Below are 18,136 nucleotides of genomic sequence, written 5' to 3'. Positions count from 1 at the left end.
TTTAGGTTGCGAGCAAAAACCCTGAACCCTGTAAGATCTGGCAAAATTTACGGAACGTCCATATTTACTCACTGGCCTTACCTTTATAGCTGGAGATCGACACAACTTTGTTTTCCCTTTCACAGGAACAAAAAGAGTTTGAAGGACAGGGTTGAGGAGAAATCATCCAAAATATGACAGAGTGTTTAGTAGTTGGAGCGTAAAGCACTGCTCGTCTGCACCATACTGAAGCAATAACGACAGCCAAGGATGTTAAAACAATATCGCCGGATATTTATCCAAAAATGCAGAGGCTGCTGAGGGTGCGTTTGACAGAGAAGAAGCTCGGAGGAGATACCGTGGAAGCCCACTTTCCAGGATAAATGTTAAACATTATTATTCCATTATTTCACTACGGCTGTATTTGTATTGTTTTTTATGCAATGTTTCTTTTCTAAAAGTTAGTTTTCTTTTTAAAATACATGTTACATTTTCAATTTAACATGCTACATGTTAAATTCGGGGCCATGCACCGATTGAATCGATTTTAATTAATTTCAAAAGGCAACACGGTTTTGCAATGCAAGTTTCCCAAGGTACGAGCTGCACCAAAGAGCCAATACAACTTGTATCCCGAGGTACCACTGTAGAACTGACATATAATTTTTAGTGCGAGCTCAGATAGTTTTCTTAGTGCATGCTTTTTCTGCACTTCAACTTGCAGGGGCTACTTAAAACTTAAGAAAGGCATATAATATAAAGTATTATATAAAAATATTACACACACACACACACGCACGCACACACATATGTATATACTGTATTTTTCGGACTATAAGTCGCTCCGGAGTATAAGTCGCACCGGCCGAAAATGCATAATAAAGAAGGAAAAAAACATATATAAGTTGCATTTTTGGAGGAAATTTATTTGATAAAACCCAACACCAAGAATAGACATTTGAAAGGCAATTTAAAATAAATAAAGAATAGTGAACAACAGGCTGAATAAGTGTACGTTATATGACGCATAAATAACCAACTGAGAACGTGCCTGGTATGTTAACGTAACATATTATGGTAAGAGTCATTCAAATAACTATAACATATAATAAATTAAATGATAAATGGGTTGTACTTGTATAGCGCTTTTCTACCTTCAAGGTACTCAAAGCGCTTTGACACTACTTCCACATTTACCCATTCACACACACATTCATACACTGATGGAGGGAGCTGCCATGCAAGGCGCTAACCAGCACCCATCAGGAGCAAGGGTGAAGTGTCTTGCTCAGGACACAACGGACATGACAAGGTTGGTACTAGGTGGGGATTGAACCAGGGACCCTCGGGTCGCGCTCGGCCACTCTTCCACTGCGCCACGCCACGTATAGCATAGAACATGCTATACGTTTACCAAACAATCTGTCACTCCTAATCGCTAAATCCCATGAAATCTTATACGTCTAGTCTCTTACGTGAATGAGCTAAATAATATTATTTTATATTTTACGGTAATGTGTTAATAATTTCACACATAAGTCGCTCCTGAGTATAAGTCGCACCCCCGGCCAAACTATGAAAAAAACGGCGACTTATAGTCCGAAAAACACGGTATTTATATATACACACGTACATATATACACATACACACTCACACATATGTTTGTATATATATACACATACATACATACTTACACACACACACACACACACACACACACACACACACACACACACACACACATGCTTACAATAAGACAGGTGGTGCATAATATGAAATTTAATGTTTTCCATTTATAATATTTTATATTATTCACCTTTCTTAATTTTTTTAATACATATATATATATATATATGTATATATATATATTTTAATCTATATATATTATATTATTTATATATGTATATATTATATACAGTATACACACAAATGTTTTATGTATATATACATACATATATACACATACACACATATATATATATATATATATATATGTATGTATATACAGTATATATATGTGTGTGTGTATATATATATATATACATACATACATTTACATACACACACACTCACAACAAAGAAAGGTGGCGAATAATATGAAATATTGTATGTATAATGGTTTATATATAATATTTTATATTATTCACCTTTCTTAATTTTTTAAATATATATACATATATATATATGTTTATATACATATATATATATACTTAAATCTATATATATTTTATTGTTATATATGTATACATTATATATATACACACACATATTTTATGTATATATTTTATATATATATATATATATATATATATATATATATGTATATATATGGGGCTGTAACGGTAGGTTCGGTACGTAGCTCGGTTTAGAGGTCACGGTTTGGTTCATTTTCGGTACAGTAAGAAAGCAACAAAATATAAATTTTTGGGGTATTTATTTACCAATTTTACAAAATTTTCCACCAAAAATATTTTTCTTAGTGGAAAATTTGATGTGACGTAATCGGAACCTTGGATAGGTCAATAATTCAAAATAACATTGATTTTGATTCAATATTATGTTTTGAGCAATGACAGTTTGAAAGAAAAAAAAAACAGCTTTGGTTTATTAGTCAACATTGCAACTTTTTCTAAATTACATTTAACCTTTAAGCTTTTTTATTTCACTTTTGTTATGTTTTTATTTATTTTAATAGTATTTTTATTATGTGCCGTGGGCCTTTAAAACATTAGCTGTGGGCCGCAAATGGCCTCCGGGGCACATTTTTGACACCCCTGCTATAGATAATAAAAAATTAAATCTGATAAATCTATGGATAAAAAGCAGAGCCTGGCGACGCATGCGCGTTTATAACTCTCTCGCTCTCTCTGTCTCTGCCCCTCCCTCACGAATGCTTTTGCGCACACAATTTGTTTTGTTTTTAACCCCTTCTTAACCCTGAACGTACATTGAAAATACATGTAACCCTAACTCAAAATGCCGGACATTTGAGGCATTTAAGAAACACCGCCCTGACAGCTCCGCAAAAGAGGACATGTCCGGTGAAAAGAGGACGTATGGTCAGTCTATCGTAGCCCGTTAGCTGCTAGCATGCCATGTGTTGTGCCTCGGTGTGCATTGTTTACACAACGTGCGTTACGCTACTTAATATGTCCGTGTGGAAACTCGTTCGGTACACCTCCGAACCGAACCGGAACCCCCGTACCGAAACGGTTCAATACAAATACACGTACTGTTACACCCCTAATATATATACATATACATATATGTACATATACATATACATATATATATATATATATATATATATATATATATATATATTAGGTTTTACATGCAGTCGGCTTTTGTCCCCAGACCAAATTTGTTTAGCCCAATGTGGCCCCCAAGTCAAAAAGTTTGGATACCCCTGGACTAGAGGTGGCAATTTGTCCAGGGTGTACGCCGCCTTCCGCCCGAATGCAGCTGGCATAGGCTCCAGCCAACCCCGCAACCCTGAGAGGGTCATGCGGTAAAAAATGGTTGGATGGATGGATGTATATATATATGTATATATATATAAATATATATATATATATACTGTGTATATATATATATATATATATAAATATATATGTAAATGTATATATATTTAAATGTGTATATATATATATGTGTATATATATATATATATATATATACACACACACACATATATATATATATATATATATATATATATATATATATATATATATATATATATATATATATATATATATATATATATATATATATTTATACATATATATTTATACACACATATAAATACAGTATATATATTATTCACAATTCTTATTTTTTTCACTAAACACTAACACCACCTCAGTGTAGGTGTATAAATGCTATGCTGTTTAATGCAGTGCATTCCAATAATCAATATTGTAAGTGTTAATTTGTTCAAAAACTACAGAATTTCCACTTTTTCTCTTCAATCTGACCCAGTACCTCCCTGCCTTAGCGTGTCCGTTAATGAACACCATGTCCAAGCCTGCAGTAAATAACCCAAACTTGACCATGTTGGTCAGGTAGGTCACACTACATTCTCCTTCTGTTTACCATGAGAAGAAAAAAGGCCGCTGCTAGCATTATCACCGACCCAAACTGGTAGTTGTTGAATACCAATGAGATACGCATGAAGACCTCATCACTCAAAGCACCAGTGGACCAAAGATTGTTTTTATTCTTCAGCGTCCGCTTGCAGATGCAGAATCTTGCCTCCTTTTATATGACGTTATTTTATTGTTCTTCCTCTGGCGTGGGGCAGTCAAATTAAAGTGAAAAGTCGGCAAGTAAACGACCTGATGCTGCGGGGAAAGAGAAAAACGATGCAGACTTCCTCCTCCTCAGCTCGATCTCCTTTCCTCCGTCTTGGCCTAATCCACTTAGTTGGCTCTTCCTGAGCTTTTACAGCCTTCGCCTTATTCCATTATAAAGACCCACCATATGACCTGCTTCTTATTTCATTAAAACGCTCCAATCTCTGACTGACCGACGTCTAATCTATAAAGCAGACCACTGTCGTCAATGCAGAGGACAGATGGGGAGGTGGGTATCGGGACGTAGGGGAACTCGAGAGGCCCGCTTACGAGCAAAGCTTCCGGACGAAAATGATTCTGCTGATCCGAACATTGAGTCTTTGATGGCTTTCGAGCGGGGCTTCAGTGATATGGAAATGTGCGGATGGAAGGCAGGCGTCTAAACACCTCGGCCTCTTCTTCTTCTTCTTGCTGTCAGATAACCTTGAGTAAGAAAATCATTGAAGAATATTCTATTGATTCTCTCCAATTAGTCTTTGCCACTTCTGCCGGCGTTAGACCTTCTCAAAGTTTGACTGCCCTTCACCCTAAATGTCCTTCCACCGCCGAGTGTTTTCGTGGCGTCCACAATTCTAAAAGCATCCCATCAAACCTTGCTCGCCCTATCATGTTACGTATGTATTGATAAAGCAGCACAATTTAGCGCTGAGTACCTGACTTCCCGCACACCTGGCCCAGCTATTTGGAGCACGGCCACGGACACCACTGACTTCCTTTGCACTGCAGGCCAAAGTGCCCCAAATCGGATTTTTTCCAGCTGACTGTTTACACTGCAAGTAAAATGTGATCTTTATAAGACTCCGGTGTAAACGCGCACAGGCCCTAATGTGGCCCTAATTTGGCCTCGACATCACTTGAATGCGCAGTTCGATAAAGTGAAAACAAAGGAAGCTGACTGGATACAAAATAAAATACAAGTCGCCACACCTTGAAAATGACTGTTTTTCCATGAAAATTAATTAAAGTAATGTAATGGATAAATGGATATATATTTGGGAGGGTTCTAATCTTTTCATGCCTGTTAAATAGAGGAAACACAGACTTTAGCGTGGATCTACGTTAGCTTTATTTTACGTAAACAACTTACAGAATGTACGTAACATGTAAGCAAATGCGCCACAGTGTCAATTCCGATCCTTCAACAATTGTTATGTCTTTGGAATCAAATAAAATTATTTCCCGTATTTTCCGGACTATAAGGCGCACATAAAATCCTTTTTCCTTATATTTTATTTTGTAGTAGTAACAACTTCATTTGTTTTCATTTTATCGAAGTGCACATGCAAGTGTAGCCGAGGCCACATTTGGGCCAAAGATCACATTGTACTTGCAGTGTAAACGGTCAGCTGTAAAAAAGTCAGATTTCAGAAAAAATCTGATTTGGGCAACTTTGGCCTGCAGTGTAAACGTTGTGGATGTGGCCTGAATCTGATGTGAACAGATCAGATTTGAAGTACTTTGTAGCATTTAAAATAACCGATCTGTGTCACTTGAAGGCAAAAAAAAAAATTGGATTTGGTGTACAGTGTAAACGGGGCCTAAACGCTTCAAATCTGATCTTTTCGCATCAGATTCAGGCCACATCAGGAGGTCGTCTGAACCCGTTTGGAATCGCATCTTTTCAAATTTGACAGCAGTATAAACGGCAATGTGTCCTAAATGCGACTTTTACGTCATCTTTGGGCGAGCTATGTCATTCGCGTGCGCGGTACGATCACTTTCTTTTTTGCAATTCCATCCTCTGATGACTTCCTCGGTTCAGACCCACTAACACGCTAATCTCGTGCCGTATTTAGGATGCATTTCCGTTCATATTGAAGTCACATTTGAAGAGATCCAATTCCATTTTGGACTACCTCCTGATGTGGCCTTAATACGATGCGAAAAGATCAGATTTGAAACACTTTGGAGCGTTTACTGGCAAAAACAAACATCCGATATGTGTCATTTGAAGACGAAAAGATCCGATTTGGTGTGCAGTGTAAACGAGGCATGTGATCGTGTAGCATCTGATCAAGATGGCCCGTCCTAGGGAGCTTGTGTTGTTGCCAATCCAAACCAGTTAGCAAATGATAATCAGTTTTAACATCCAGATAACGTCAAGCGGAGTCCTGGGGACACTGCGGGACGGCCAGAGAGGGACCACAGCCCTCTCGCCATCCGTAACGCCGGCATATCTCATTACGGCGCCGACCTGTGGCCTCCATCACATAAAACGCATTTCTCCACGCCGCCTTTCCGGTGCAGCGGCAGAGTGGAATATTCATTATTCAAATTTGAAGCAATGGAAGCGGCAATATGTTACTAAGGCCAGATGAGATGAGATGAAATAGCTTAGCCTTTTGTCCGGGGAACATTGACTAATCGTCTCGCTCCCCCAAAATCAATTTCACAGCCGTAAGCATCAGGCGGTCCTGATTGTACTGTACTGCTCAGGACCCCCCAGCCCCCGTCCCCCACCCCTCACCACCTAATACTCCCAGCAGCCGCCCAGAATAACTTATCGATAGGTGATTATGTTACGGGCAGAAGAGCAACCGGCCGCTGTCATCTGTGGAGGCTATATTTGGACCGTTGTTACCAGATGCAACCCACATTGTCATTTTTTTTTTTGCCGTTAAAGGGGCCCTATTACGCCAAACCAGATCGTGTTGGTACATGCTCTTAAGTCCCCGTAAATGTAAAATCCCGTTTCATAACTTCCTCCAAACAACCTGTTTGGAATTTACCCCAAGTGTGACGTTTTTCTCAAGTGCGATGTCAGCGGATTTACACAAAGTGTTTTGCGCAAGTCCACCATCGTGGTCCGACTATGAAGTCAATAAGTTCCTCCTTTTTCTCTATCCTCTTGTCATGGGGCAGACTGGCTCGTACATGCTAGGGATGTCCCGATCCAGGTTTTTGCACTTCCGATCCGATACCGATATTGTTTTTGCACTTCCGATCTGATACCGATACTGACCGATACCGATACTGACCGATACTGGCCTATCCGAGCATGTATTAAAGTTTAAAGTTATTTAGCCTACTTAGTTGTCAGAATCATGTTAAAAAGGGTTTTAGTACTCTTGATAACAACTAGCCAGCTGAATTAGGGGAGTTTGAATAATACACAATGGTTGGTAACAAGAAACTGACCTGTTTATTCAAGGAGAAACACAAAATAGAAAAAATTATACATGACAAACAGAAATGGCATCATTGAACTAGGGCTGGGCGATATGGCCTTTTTTTAAATATTGCGATATTTTAAGGCCATATTGTGATACACGATATATATGTGGATATTTTGCCTTAGCCTTGAATGAACACTTGATGCATATAATCACAGCAGTATGATGATTCTGTGTTTTGATTGATTGATTGAGACTTTTATTAGTAGGTTGCACAGTGAAGTACATATTCCGTACAATTGACCACTAAATGGTAGCACCCCAATACGTTTTTCAACTTGTTTAAGTCGGGGTCCACTTAAATTGATTCAAGATACAGATATATACTATCATCATGATACAGTCATCACACAAGATAATCACATAGAATTATTTACATTATTTATAATCCAGGGTGTGTAGGGGGGCCCCGAATGTAAGTGTCAAAAAGACAGCCAAAAGAGTTTGATATGAGAATAAATCTAAAGTTAAAATATAGGGTAGAAATGCACCCATTTGCAGGAAATATAGTCTTGATTTTCAAAATTGTCTTTCAAGGCTTGCATGTCTACATTAAAACATTCTTCTTCATACTGCATTAATATATGCTACTTTTAAACTTTCATGCAGAGAAGGAAATCACAACTAAAAAAAATCACTAATTTTTTCATACGGTGTTTGTGTGGAAATTTTTGCCTCAGCATTTTGATGGTGTGGACGTGTGGCACCGAATGGAGATAAGCGTCTCGACAGACGTCACAATATTTGAACAATGATGATGAAAACTGTTGTCTCTGTCGTGTCCGTGTGTCGAAAATTGTTATGCGCTTATTTTTTTATTTGATTTTGTGCGTGGCATATAATTGTTATGCGCACAGGCGCGCACCTTAGAGAGAACGTTGGTCACACGGCTGCGCTAGCATCACAGCTAACGTTAGCCATGCTGCTACCTCTCTGCTGGGAGAGGTAGCAGCATTTCATACGTATGTGACATATGACGAGACAGTATGTGACGTGTGTAAGAAGGTGCGCTTGCTGTCTGTGAGAGGGAGACACAGAAAAGAGTGAGAAGAGCCTGTAGTGTAATGCCAGCAGTTAAAAGCAACTGCGTGAGAATCCACAGACCTGTGGATGTGTTGAAGGTGTCCTGGAAAATGCGGAATGGAAATTATGGAGCAGCAGAAAAGTGGAATGTATTATTTAAATCAGTGCGTTGGAAAACACGGACCGCAGTTTTTTTTTAAACTGGATCTGGATCGGCATTTTCCCATGCCTTGCCGATACGCATTTTTTGGCAAATATCCGCGGCCGATCCGATCCAAATATCGGATCGGCACATCCCTAGTACATGCACATGCATCCCTTTCTGGTGCATAGTTCGAACTTTATCCGTCAGTAGACTCCATGTGGATGCGCTAAAAACTACAACCGAGATGGCGGGGAGAAGACGCAGTCCAAGTGGAGGCTCGTAACAAAGACCGCCCACAAAACGGCGCATCCCAAAAGTACAGTTAGAGAGCATCTTGAAGATGGTCTGTAAAACATAATCTATGCAACATTTTGACCAAAGAACCACCATTACATGTGATGTAGACCACAAATAAGTGTTTGGGATTTGTTGGGATTTGTTATATATTGTAGATAAATAAATAAATGATAAATGGGTTATACTTATATAGCGCTTTTCTACCTTCAAGGTACTCAAAGCGCTTTGACAGTATTTCCACATTCACACACACATTCACACACTGATGGCGGGAGCTGCCGTGCAAGGCGCTAACCAGCAGTCATCAGGAGCAAGGGGTGAAGTGTCTTGCCCAAGGACACAACGGACATGACTAGGATGGTAGAAGGTGGGGATTGAACCCCAGTAACCAGCAACCCTCCGATTGCTGGCACGGCCACTTTACGCCGTCCCTAGATAATATATAGAAAATATAATCCATCCATCCATCTATCCATTTGCTACTTTTTGTCCCTTTCGGGGTTGCGGGGGGTGCTGGAGCCTATCTCAGCTGCGGAAGGCAGCGTACACCCTGGACAAGTCGCCACCTCATCACAGGGCCAACACAGATAGACAGACAACATTCACACTCACATTCAGACACTAGGGCCAATTTAGTGTTGCCAATCAACCTATCCCCAGGTTCATGTCTTTGGAGGTGGGAGGAAGCCGAAGTACCCGGAGGGAACCCACGCAGTCACGGGGAAAACATGCAAACTCCTCACAGAAAGATCCTGAGCCCGGGATTGAACTCAGGAACTTCGTATTGTGAAGCACATGCACTAAAGCCCCTGTTCCACCGTGCTGCCCCCCAAAAAATAAAATATAATATAATATAATTAGAGATGCCCGATAATATCAGCCGTTAAATGCGTTAAAATGTAATTCGGAAATTATCGGTATCAGTTTTTTTATAATCGGTATCCATCCATCCCCTCCATCCATTTTCTACCGCTTATTCCCTTTGGGGTCGCGGGGGGCGCTGGAGCCTATCTCAGCTACAATCGGGCGGAATGCGGGGTACACCCTGGACAAGTCGCCACCTCATCACAGGGCCAACACAGATAGACAGACAACATTCACACTCACATTCACACACTAGGGCCAATTTAGTGTTGCCAATCAACTTATCCCCAGGTGCATGTCTTTGGAAGTGGGAGGAAGCCGGAGTACCCGGAGGGAACCCACGCAGTCACGGGGAGAACATGCAAACTCCACACAGAAAGATCCCGAGCCCGGGATTGAACCCAAGACTACTCAGGACCTTCGTATTGTGAGGCAGATGCACTCGTTTTTTTAAATGTATTTATTTATTTATTTTTTGTTTTTTTTTATTAAATCAACATAAAAAACACAAGATACACTTACAATTAGTGCACCAACCCAAAAAACCTCCCCCTCTCCACTCATTCACACTCATTCACACAAAAGGGTTGTTTCTTTCTGTTATTAATATTCTGGTTCCTACATTATATATCAATATATATCAATACAGTCTGCAAGGGATACAGTCCGTAAGCACACATGATTGTGCGTGCTGCTGGTCCACTAATAGTACTAACCTTTAACAGTTAATTTTACTCATTTTCATTAATTACTAGTTTCAATGTAACTGTTTTTATGTTGTTTTACTTTCTTTTTTATTCAAGAAAATGTTTTTCATTTATTAATCTTATTTTATTTTTTTATTTTTTTAAAAGTACCTTATCTTCACCATACCTGGTTGTCCAAATTAGGCATAATAATGTGTTAATTCCACAACTGTATATATCGGTTGATATCGGTATCGGTTGATATCGGTATCGGTAATTAAAGAGTTGGACAATATCGGAATATCGGATATCGGCAAAAAGCCATTATCGGGCATCCCTACATATAATAATTTAATACATCAGTATATATTATATCCTGTATACATAATATGTAAATATTACATATATGTTATATTTTATATTGCTACTATGGTACATTTTTAGTCTACTTTATACCGGCATTATCCTTTCCATCCTTACTCTTTCCATACTTTGTTACTGAGCTACTGTGTGGAACAATTTCCCTTGTGGATCAATAAAGTTTGTCTAAGTCTAAGCCTAAGTTTTAAATAAGGATGTAACGGTTTTGTGGATACCGCAGTAATTCGGTTTCAAAGTCTTAACAATAATACCGCTACAAAAACTCGGTGTGTAGTTTTTTTCCGGCATTTTAGCGTTAGTCGTGTATGAAAATATAATAGATCTCCCAGAATCCTCTGTGCAGCGCGGAGCACAAAGGTAGGGGGGTGGAACGCCGTAGTCGATGAGAGGAAGTGTTAGTTTTTTTGGACATTTCACGAAAATGTCATCAAAATCTATCCATAACTCTCTGAGTTATGTTGCTGACAAACAAACCCTGGTGAAAACGTCTTTGGCGAAGCTCACCACTTTTGTTTCGAGCGTTTCCGAGGCAACACAGAGCCAGCGGGTCACGGTGCAGTCCACGGAGGAAAAATGTTCAAAGCTGGAAATATGAGGAAACTGAAAAACTGCTTGATAAATCCTCAATCTATCGTCCCTTGTTTCCACCGCTTGTTTCTCTGGATGTCGCGGGGGAGCTGGAGCCTGTCCAGCTGCACTCAGGCGGAAGGTAGCTTACACCCCGGACATGTCGCCCTCTCCTTAACTGTCATCCGGAAAAGATATTTGAAGCCACCGTATTGTCCAGACTATAAAGCGCACTTGAAATTTCTCAAAACTCGAAAGTGTGCCTAATGTGCGGAATAATTCTGGTGTTTCTTACCGACTTCGAAACTATTTTATTTGGTACACGGTGTAATGATAAGTGTGACCAGTAGATGGCAGTCAAACATAAGAGATACGTGTAGACTGCAATATGATGGCAGTCACACACAAGAGGTATGTGTAGACTGCAATGTGACTCAAGTAAACAACACCAAAATGTTATATGTTCCATTGAAAATATAAATCATTACACACGGCGCTCAAAAATCTATCAAAATGTTTTTTTACGACTTTGGTAAGCTATGAAGCTGAACCACTTGATGGATTGTACTGTGCTTCAACATACGAGTATTATTATGGTGTGTGTATAAAAGACATGTTATCTGGCGTTTTGTTTCGCAGTATTATGCAAAAGCAACTTTTCTTATCTTCTGGTACCTGCTGATCTGTATTTGGGATCTGCATAAATCCTGAAAATTTGCGGTCGTCCGACGCTGTAGTCGATAAGCTTCTTCTTTTTTTCTATCTTCTTGTTATGGGACATTCATCCTCCATTGTTGCCATTTCTAATATAAAGTAGTGTAAAGTTATTACTTATATCTAGGGATATCCGATAATGGCTTTTTTGCCGATATCCGATATTCCGATATTGTCCAACCGATACCGATATATACAGTCGTGGAATCAACACATTATTATGCCTAATTTGGACAACCAGGTATGTTGAAGATAAGGTCCTTTTAAAAAAAATGTATAAAATAAAACAAGATAAATACATTAAAAACATTTTCTTGAATAAAAAAGAAAGTAAAACAATATAAAAACAGTTACATAGAAACTAGTAATTAATGAAAATGAGTCAAATTAACTGTTAAAGGTTAGCACTATTAGTGGACCAGCACAATCATGTGTGCTTACGGACTGTATCCCTTGCAGACTGTATTGATATATATTGATATATAATGTAGGAACCAGAATATTAATAACAGAAAGAAACAACCCTTTTGTGTGAATGAGTGTAAATGGGGGAGGGAGTTTTTTTGGGTTGGTGCACTAATTGTAAGTGTATCTTGTGTTTTTTATGTTGATTTAATTAAAAAAAAACAAAAAACGATACCGATAATAAAAAAAACGATTGCGATCATTTCCAATATTACATTTTAAAGCATTTATCATCTCTACTTATATCTGTCAGTAAACTCGTCATGAAAGCGCTAAAACATACCGGTGTAGTGAGTTTACATTATTCACCCAAGGAACTTTAGTTATTAGAGAGTTCCAGTCGGACGGTTTTTCACAGGACACATTTCCGGCCTTGTTGTTGTTTCTGGATGAGAAGATGCTGCTCCGTTATTGATTTAAGTAAAGTCTGAATGTCATTAAAACAATTAGCTCCATCTTTTGACACTTCTTCCCATCCCGTCCTTGCACGCTACACCGCTACAACAAAGATGACGGGGAGAAGACGCTGCCGAAGGTGAGCCACGTAAAAAAGATCCTGAAGCGACTTTCAGAAAGCGGCTTGTAAATGGTCTGTAAAACATAATCTATGCAACATTTTGACCAAAGAACCACCATTACATGTTATGTTGACCACAAGGAAGTGTTTTCAATTTAGAAAACAATTATAATAATATGACTCCTTTAATGCGCCCTATAATCCGGTGCGCCTTATATATGAAAACAGATCATCGGCAGTGCGCCTTATAATCCGGTGCGCCCTATGATCCGAAAAAGACGGTAGTTAACTTTTCTGAGAAACAACATATTCCAGACTGACATAAACATGTCCACTGTGGAGAACACTGCTTCTCATAAAGTAATCATTGACAGATACTAAAATGCACATTATTGTTTTACATTGGATGTTTACGTTGCTGTAGGTTTTCTTTAACAATATTTGCTTGAAACTGGATGTTCCTGCACAATTCTTTGCACTTAAAATAAAGGCTTATAGTAATAAAGATAAGAACATTTTAGTGTGTTTATCCTAAACATTCCTGCCACTTTATTTCAAACACTATAACTTTTTTAAGTCTTTTTTTTTTTGGGGGACTTATACCACAATAATATCGTAGCGTGGCCTTAAAACCGTGATAATATCGTACTGTGAGATTTGATGGCGTTACATTTTTAAACGTAAAAAAAAAAAAAGTCCTAATATGACCCCTTTAAGGCTGCAGCGGTGTGTTGTGGGCTACTGTACGTCGAGTGATCAACACATCCTCCAGACACGCACGCATTCGACAATGACCCTATTGCTCTTCATCTGCTTCCTGCGAGGGCGATGATTAACGGCAGAAAGACGTGGCCTCGCTAGCCCTACGTAAACCGCCGCCGGCGCGCCACCAGTGGATGGGGGGAAGCTCTTACATGGCAACTTTGTGACAGTGAAGGATGCACGCTCCATCACGCGCACGCTTGGCAACATCGGCGCATCGCTCCAACCTTTCAGGATTATTATTCCGATCAATATGGCCGGCTGACATTTCAATGGTATTTAACATCCTTGTTGGGACGGCCTGGAGCTGCAGGGAGGGGCAGCCATTGCCGGTTTGTGTGTGGAAAGGGTCGAGGGGTGAGGTGGAAAGTGAAAATGAGCGACAGTTTGAGGAAGGGCACGCGTCTTTTGCGTGTTAGTGTGTGCCGGGCGGGTGGTTCTTAATGAAGTCCTGTAGATGCTGACGCAGCACACTCACAAACAAGCCTCTGGCATCCTGTAAAAGGCCTGCAGGTATTGATCATCGCTACTTTTCAGTCTCAGCGCAGAGTCAGAGAGATAGTGTAGCGGTGATGAGAGCAAGGGGCGACCCCGTGCATCGCAAAACACTCTGATATAAGCGCTTCAGTACAAGCAGTGATGGACAGCCAGTTAACATCTAAATGTCCTCCGATAAGCACACAAGGTTGGTCTTTCTTTGTACAAAACCCAAAACCAGTGAAGTTGGCACGTTGTGTAATTCGTAAATAAAAACAGAATACGATGATTTGCAAATCCTTTTTAACTTATATACAATTGAATAGACTGCAAAGACAAGATATTTAGTGTTCGAACTGAGAAATGGATTTTTTTTTGCAAATAATCATTAACTTAGAATTTAATTGCAGCAACACATTACAAAAAAGTTGGCACAGGGGAATTTTTGGCGGTCCCCAGATCCAGGCTAAAGACCAGAGGGGACAGAGCCTTTTCCGTTGCCGTCCCTAAGCTCTGGAACAGCCTTCCTCTCCACATTAGGTCAGCCCAGAGCCTGGGGGTCTTCAAAACCCTTCTTAAGACCTACCTCTTCTCGCTGGCCTTTGACCTGAGCTGAGTCCGCCCATTAGGCCACCATTTCTAGCCCCCCCTCCACCCCGCCTCCCTTCGCTTTAGTTTTATTTTTCAATTTGTTGCACTTTTATTATTATTTTTCATTTATTTATTTATAAATTTTTACTTTTTATTTGACCCCTTTTACCGTATTGCTTTTGCACTATCTTGTTCAGCTCATTCATTGTTTAAGTTCTTTGTTTGTTTTTTTGTTTGTTTTTGTTTTGTTTTTTTGCTCTATGCTTTTTTAACCTGTGAAGCACTTTGGTTCAATTTAAAAGTTGTCGTAAACGTGCTATATAAATAAAGTTGACTTGACTTGACAGAAGTAAATAAGGCAGTAGTCAAACTTTCACATACTCTTAATATCCAGTTATAATAATGATTATTGTATATCCATTATATTAATATAATATGTGTATGTATATATATATATATATATATATATATATATATATATATATATATATATATTAGGTTTTACATTCTTTCGGGCCCTCGACCCAATTTGTTTAGCCCAATGTGGCGCCTAGGTCAAAACGTTTGGATACCCCTGGACTAGAGTTTCTTTTAAAGGGGTCATATTATGATGAGACACAACAGCAGGTAAGTAATAGGTAAGAACCAAAGTTACTCTCTTTTTGTTCTCTTCGAACCCCGAAAAGCTTCTTTCTTGCATTTACTGACACAGATAAGTGGATGTGTTTTGGAATCAGACCAGCACTCGAGCCTCACCTGGCAGGTACCTCGATGTTGGAGATGGCGTAGAAGTACTTGAGCAGGTTGTCCCTCTGTACGTACGTGCCCCCCAGGGCGGGCCTGAGAAGCCTGAGTCTGAGGTTGGTGAAGGTGAAGAAGTCCCTCAGTCCCTTCATACTCTCCATGCGCGTGTACAGGCTGTCCATGTTCTGCAGCCGCGGGCCGGCGAACACGGCGAAGCGCGCCCGCACCTCGAACTTGACGTTCTTGTCGTTCTTGGAGCCGACCCAGCGCGAGTATTGCTCGGTGCAGATGACTCGAGTGACGTTGGCGGGCGAGAGGTCACGCACGCGCTTCGGCGGCATGTTGAAGGTGTCGAGGCAGTCGTCGGCGAAGTACTGGTACGGCTGCCAAGAGCGCCCGTGGTCCATGGATTTATCCAGGACCATGATGGTGGGCCGGCCGTACTCGAAGGTGACCTGGATGTCGTCGCTGAGCTCCAAGCTCTTGTTCCACGACATGGAGATGTTGGCCAGCAAGGGCTCCGGGTGGCGACGCCATGTGACCGTCTGCCAGTAGGTTATCAGACCGTTGCGTTCGCGGTCCTGCATCAGCTGAGGAGGGTGTGCCAAGTCTGGGTTTGAGGCATCACACTCATCACTGCACAGATACGGGTTCTCCTGTAAGAAAAAGCAAAACATTTCATTCAAATCTCAACTGTGACATCTATTGAAGGCCCGTCAGCTAAATTGCCCTCACTGATGGTTCCTAAAAGTCCAGGTCCCATAGTGCCCCAGTGCAGCTTTGTCGGCGCCTCATAGTCCGACCCCGGCAGATATTTGGCTGAAATAGATCTAGCTCCGCGCTGTAAGCCAGTTGTCTGACATTTACATCGCCGCGCAAGTTAAATATTTACACAAAGAAATCCCAGAGATCCTCGCAGCCGTCTCTCCCGCTGCGTAATTTGTGCACAAAATTTCAGCTTGAGTGTCGTTAAGATGGTATCGCAGTCATAATGATCATTAACCCCCTCCCGGCACAGTAATCAGACTGAGAGTGGGCGATTATCATCTCCAACGTTTAGTTACTCATTCATTGTCTGGATAGGGATTTTGTAATTGACATGATTTGTCTGACTGGGTTAATCATTTGTCACTGATTACATTTGGAGAAGGACCAGCCCGCATCATTATCACACACTCGGATCTGCGCGAGACTTGACTGATTCTTTTACCCGATTAAAAAAAAGATCTAATTTTCCACCGGTCTCTGTCCAGCCTTCTCTGCGCCGGTCGTACCTGATTACATTTTATGGCTGATGTTATGCTCTTCCTACTTCAAATGCAATATTCTTTCTGGATCGTACGGCGTCCCTCTTAACAAGCTCCTGATGGAGTGTCTTAAAATAACCCTCCTCGTTTCTCTCTCATTCCACTCGTCCTCATTCCTTGCGTGCATGTTAGTATCCTTTTACTCTTATTTATCAGTGCTGCCAGCAGAAAACACTAAAAACTACTGCTATTGTACAAAAACATGATATTAATTGTAAAACATGAGGTGTCTGATCTAAAACTCGGGCTGTCAAACGATTAAAGTATTAAATCACGATTAATCACAGATAAATATAACATTTTTCGTCATTAATAAGTGTACAAGTTATACTCAAACTTTTTTCACCAAGTAGCATCTTGGCTTTCCAAGTACCACCATAATGACCAACATTAAAATACAGTAGCATAGTAGGCACAAGTATTCATTAAAAACAAGGTAGACAAGTGTATTTAATATTTTTGGCCACCGTAACATTACACACAATGCACGGACATCATCCACGATGATACTCCATATACAGTACATATTTACAGAATTTTTTGGCACGTACCACAGTTTGACAATCACTGCCCTTAACAGATAATTGTTTCAAGTTTTTATGACCACGACTGGACAATTAGTTTGCCGGAATTAAATGTTTTTCAAACATTGTTTTTTTTTAAACAGCTCAAAATGGTGATAAACATGCTTTTAATGACAATAAAACAAAAAATTACCTGCAGGATGTTGGTGTCTTGCCAGATTTTTTATTTCGTAGGAATACAGAATTTGGAGCACTCGCATTCAGGGGAGAGGTGCTACGCTACCATTAATACCGATCATGTTTTGATTGTCAAAGATGTTTTATTATGTAATCCGTGAAATATCTACCCGTATAAATGCTTCCGATTTACTTCAGTTCTTTGGTCAAAATGTTGCATGGATTATGCTTTACAGACCATCTTCGAGACGGTTTCTGACCGTCTCTTCAGAATACGCCGTTTTGTGGCTCAACAGTGTCTTCTCCCTGGCATCTTTGTTGTAGTTTTTGCCGTTCCATAGCGAGTCTACTGACAAGATATAAGTTACAACCAACGTTCCCTCT

At 40.0% G+C, this 18,136-nt stretch overlaps 1 protein-coding gene across 9 annotated transcripts in view; it reads right to left on the bottom strand.

Annotated features, from left to right (window-relative positions):
• Positions 1–18,136, bottom strand: part of ntng2b (netrin g2b) — a 218,753-nt gene that overhangs the window by 166,886 nt on the left and 33,731 nt on the right. For all 9 annotated transcript variants that reach the window (XM_061931846.2, XM_061931847.2, XM_061931850.2 and 6 more), the window contains one exon: positions 15,757–16,400. In XM_061931846.2, the coding sequence (XP_061787830.1) occupies positions 15,757–16,400 (644 nt within the window). The remainder of the gene's footprint in view (positions 1–15,756; positions 16,401–18,136) is intronic.

This window comes from Nerophis lumbriciformis, linkage group LG39 (genome assembly GCF_033978685.3).
Source record: "Nerophis lumbriciformis linkage group LG39, RoL_Nlum_v2.1, whole genome shotgun sequence".
Lineage (NCBI taxonomy): Eukaryota > Metazoa > Chordata > Actinopteri > Syngnathiformes > Syngnathidae > Nerophis > Nerophis lumbriciformis.
The sequence above is the reverse complement of the archived record's forward strand: the minus strand, read 5'-3'. Positions and strand labels throughout refer to the sequence as shown.